The sequence below is a fragment of the Arachis hypogaea genome, chromosome 4 (genome assembly GCF_003086295.3).
Source record: "Arachis hypogaea cultivar Tifrunner chromosome 4, arahy.Tifrunner.gnm2.J5K5, whole genome shotgun sequence".
Lineage (NCBI taxonomy): Eukaryota > Viridiplantae > Streptophyta > Magnoliopsida > Fabales > Fabaceae > Arachis > Arachis hypogaea.
This window is the reverse complement of record NC_092039.1, coordinates 118,624,518-118,628,012: the sequence shown is the minus strand read 5'-3', so window position 1 is coordinate 118,628,012 and position 3,495 is coordinate 118,624,518. Positions and strand designations below refer to the sequence as shown.

The 3,495-nt window shown below is 26.8% G+C and overlaps 1 protein-coding gene across 1 annotated transcript; it reads left to right on the top strand.

Moving 5' to 3' along the window:
- Positions 1-641: 641 nt before the first annotated feature.
- LOC112795296 (uncharacterized) lies at positions 642-2,153 on the top strand. Its single transcript, XM_025837234.3, has 3 exons — positions 642-826; positions 1,434-1,568; positions 1,654-2,153. The coding sequence occupies exons 1-3, from the start codon at positions 701-703 to the stop codon at positions 1,957-1,959; spliced, it is 567 nt and encodes a 188-aa protein (XP_025693019.1). The 5' UTR covers positions 642-700; the 3' UTR covers positions 1,960-2,153.
- Positions 2,154-3,495: the final 1,342 nt, after the last annotated feature.

Genomic DNA, 3,495 nt, shown 5'->3' with positions numbered 1-3,495 from the left:
AATTTTAAACAAGCAGTCAAAAAGACTCAATCATCAACAAAACACACATCAAATTCATTTTTGAATAAAAATGAACCTCAATTAAAAGGAGGAAAAGAAAAAGCAACAACAACATCAATAAAAGAATTATGATTGAGAGAAAACATGCGAAGAAGAAGAAGACAAAGAAGAATATGTGTTGCATCAATGACTAATTTAGTGGCTGATTTTTTGTATATATAGTATTTTTGTAAATTTTTATGTGCATAGATTGTTTTCAATTCATTAAAAGTCAAATTATTTTCGAAATATATTAGGTATATTAAACTTTTTCGAGTTAAATAACATTCAACGTAATAAGATATCATTACACAATAATCCCGTCCAAATTTATTTCTTTACAGAAAAATAAATCAACTCATTAAATATTTAATTTACATTTTCCCCTAAAAGGGAAAAGAAAGTTGACCTCTTATGTAATGATTAAGTTAGCTATAATACCGGGTCATTTAGACCCTTTTATATGTGGAACATTATTTCATCTCTGTTTCTTACCACTATTGAGCGCTAATTACTCTCTTGTATGCGACTAAATCGCTAAGGAATAATATAACACTATATATACATTATTTTTCACAATGATAAAGAACAAATTAAAGCAAAGAAAACTTGCATATACAAACTAAACGTATTAAAAACAAGAAGAAAAAGAAAAGAAACAATGGCAGGAAGAATTAATAGCCTAGTTAGCTCCCTCCCCAAGTTTGGGCATGCTGGTGCAACCATTGCTAGGGCTCGTGTATGGAACCCTAGGGTTTTTGCAGCTGTTACGCCTAGGCCTATCCAAGTAATTTACTCATATCATAACAATATAAACAATTTATATTCATATTTATTTATTTACGTGTCTATATAACTATTCATGTATATATTTTTTGTTTATCAAAATTTTTATAACTTAGAAAGTTTGAAACTTTTTTTTATACTGTATTATTAGGTGTGAAATTTTTATGATAAACTAAACTATGTGTTAAATATTGTTATGGCTATTTACAAAATATCATTAATGTTTTGTGTTTTGATAATTAAAATAATATTTTTTAACAAAACATCATTGGTGTTTTGTATTTTAATAATTAAAAAATATTTTTTTATTATAAAACGTGAGTAACATTTTGTTCTTTTATAATAAAATTTTTTTTATTACAAAATGTTAATATTTGTGCTACTACTATAACCTTATAAAATACTAAAATAATCAAATATTTTTGTATTTCACATTAAAATTATTCATATATATATAAATTTTAGCCGAAAGTTTGAATTTCAACTTTTATTAACCCATAAAAAAAGAAAGAAGACCTATATATCTAAAATTTACAGTGCGTAGTTTAATTTTCTTTATATATATATATATATTGTGAGTATTACCAAATGATGGTCTTAAACTTTAGGTACCACCCCATAATAAGGCAGAAGGCACAGCACCTGGTACTGATGGCATGACGAGGCAAGAAACAACTGAAACTGTTTTTAACAGCATGAATGATACTACCCAGCAAGACAAGTCTTATTCCACAGCTGAACATGTAATTACCTTTTAACTTCAATTTTATCACATTTCATACATTCATACAATATATTACTAAATTATTTTTGTGGAGAAAATGACAGGTGGCACACAGGGCAGTAGACAAGGCAGGAGAAATGGCAAATCAAGTGTCACAAACAGCACAAAACATAAGTGAGAAAGCAAAACAAACAATGCAAGAAGCATGGGACACAACAAAGAGCACAGCCAATAGGGCAGCAGCACATACCATCACTGATAAGGCAAAGCAAACCATGCAAGATGCTTGGGCATCTACCCGCAACTCTGCTAATAGGGCTGCTGATTCTGTTCTTGAAAAGGCTCAAGATTCTGCTGATGCTGTCAAGGAAAATGCTGAGGCTATAAGGAGGAACATCAAGAAGAACTAACTCATTTAATATATCTATCTATACACATGCTAGTGCCATGTTTTCTATTTAGACAACCTTTTCTTTTTAATTTTGTTATTTTTCTTGGCACCAATTGTGAGAAGATTAGATGTGTCTTCCCGGTGCCTTTGATTTGGAACAATTAAAAAATGCCATTGTTTCAATCATTAATAAAGATTTGGACTTTTTTTTAAGATTTTGCTAACTTGTGCCCTTAAAACATTGGTTAAACATATTATAAAAAAATTATTTTATAAAAATTATTACAATTTTTTTTACGTTTTTAATGCATTGAATACATTTAAAATGTTAAAAAATGTTATTATTATATTTTTAAAATGTATCCTTGTAACACAAGTTAGTTAAATTTTTTTATTAACTAAAACTAAAAATAGAGAATTTACATTAAAAAATTAAAATGTTCAACTTTACAATGCATTAGATATTGTAAAAATTTTTTACGACTATTAAAGGTGCTACTAAACACACATATGAGAGTAGACACCAAAAAATAAAAACACACACACACACATATGAGAGTAACTCTCGAGTCAAAGGCCTTTCTTTACCATTTAAGAATTTCATGGAGTTAAATGGTAAGTTTTCATTTGAAGAAATAAATTGCACATGAACCAAAATTAAGATGAGTAAATTTCAATTTATCCTCTTTTCTTTTAACTAAATTTTATCCTACACTTTATTGAGTCCTTTTTTAAAAGTTGAGAAATAAGAGAAGGTTGTTTCCCTTTAATCACATAAGAAACTAAAACAACACAACTAAAGTTATTCCAGATTTTCTTATCCATTACATAGTTTATCTATCTATCTATTCTTAATATATAAAAGTAAATAAACAAGTTTATCTACTTTACTTGTAAAGTAAAACATTTCTTTCCTTCTATTAATACCATGTCAGCAATATCGCTTATTTGGCAAAATTTTAAAATTAACCACTCAATTCTTACCAAATCAACTATTATTTTTAAATTAACAAAAAACTAAAAAATACAATACAATGAATTTGTAACCTACAAATACATTGAATTCATATTCCTATATTTATTATATCTTACCGTTATAAACAATACAATAAATTTATAACCCCAACAATTAATTTATTAATTTTTATAAATAACTCACTAAAGATAATAAACATCCATATTACAAATGTCATAAAAATATTATTAATCATAATAAATTTTACGTTACAAATATTTAATTCCATACTATTTAAATTACTTATATAAGTCTCTTATGACTATTCCTTCCAATAACATCAAATTTAGCACAAAAAATTTATTTTCAAACTACACATCTTAAACTTACTCAATAGAGCATAATTCTTTCAGAGCAGAATGATTAGAAATCGAATAACTATCCAAAATCTAATGGCCATGCAATGAGAATCTGATGATCAGGTATGACAAAAAAAAAAACACACAACATGCATCTTACATTCATACTTACTCAAATACCATATACCTAATGATAACATAAATTGAATATTAGAATAGGAAAAGATCTTCACAATTTTAG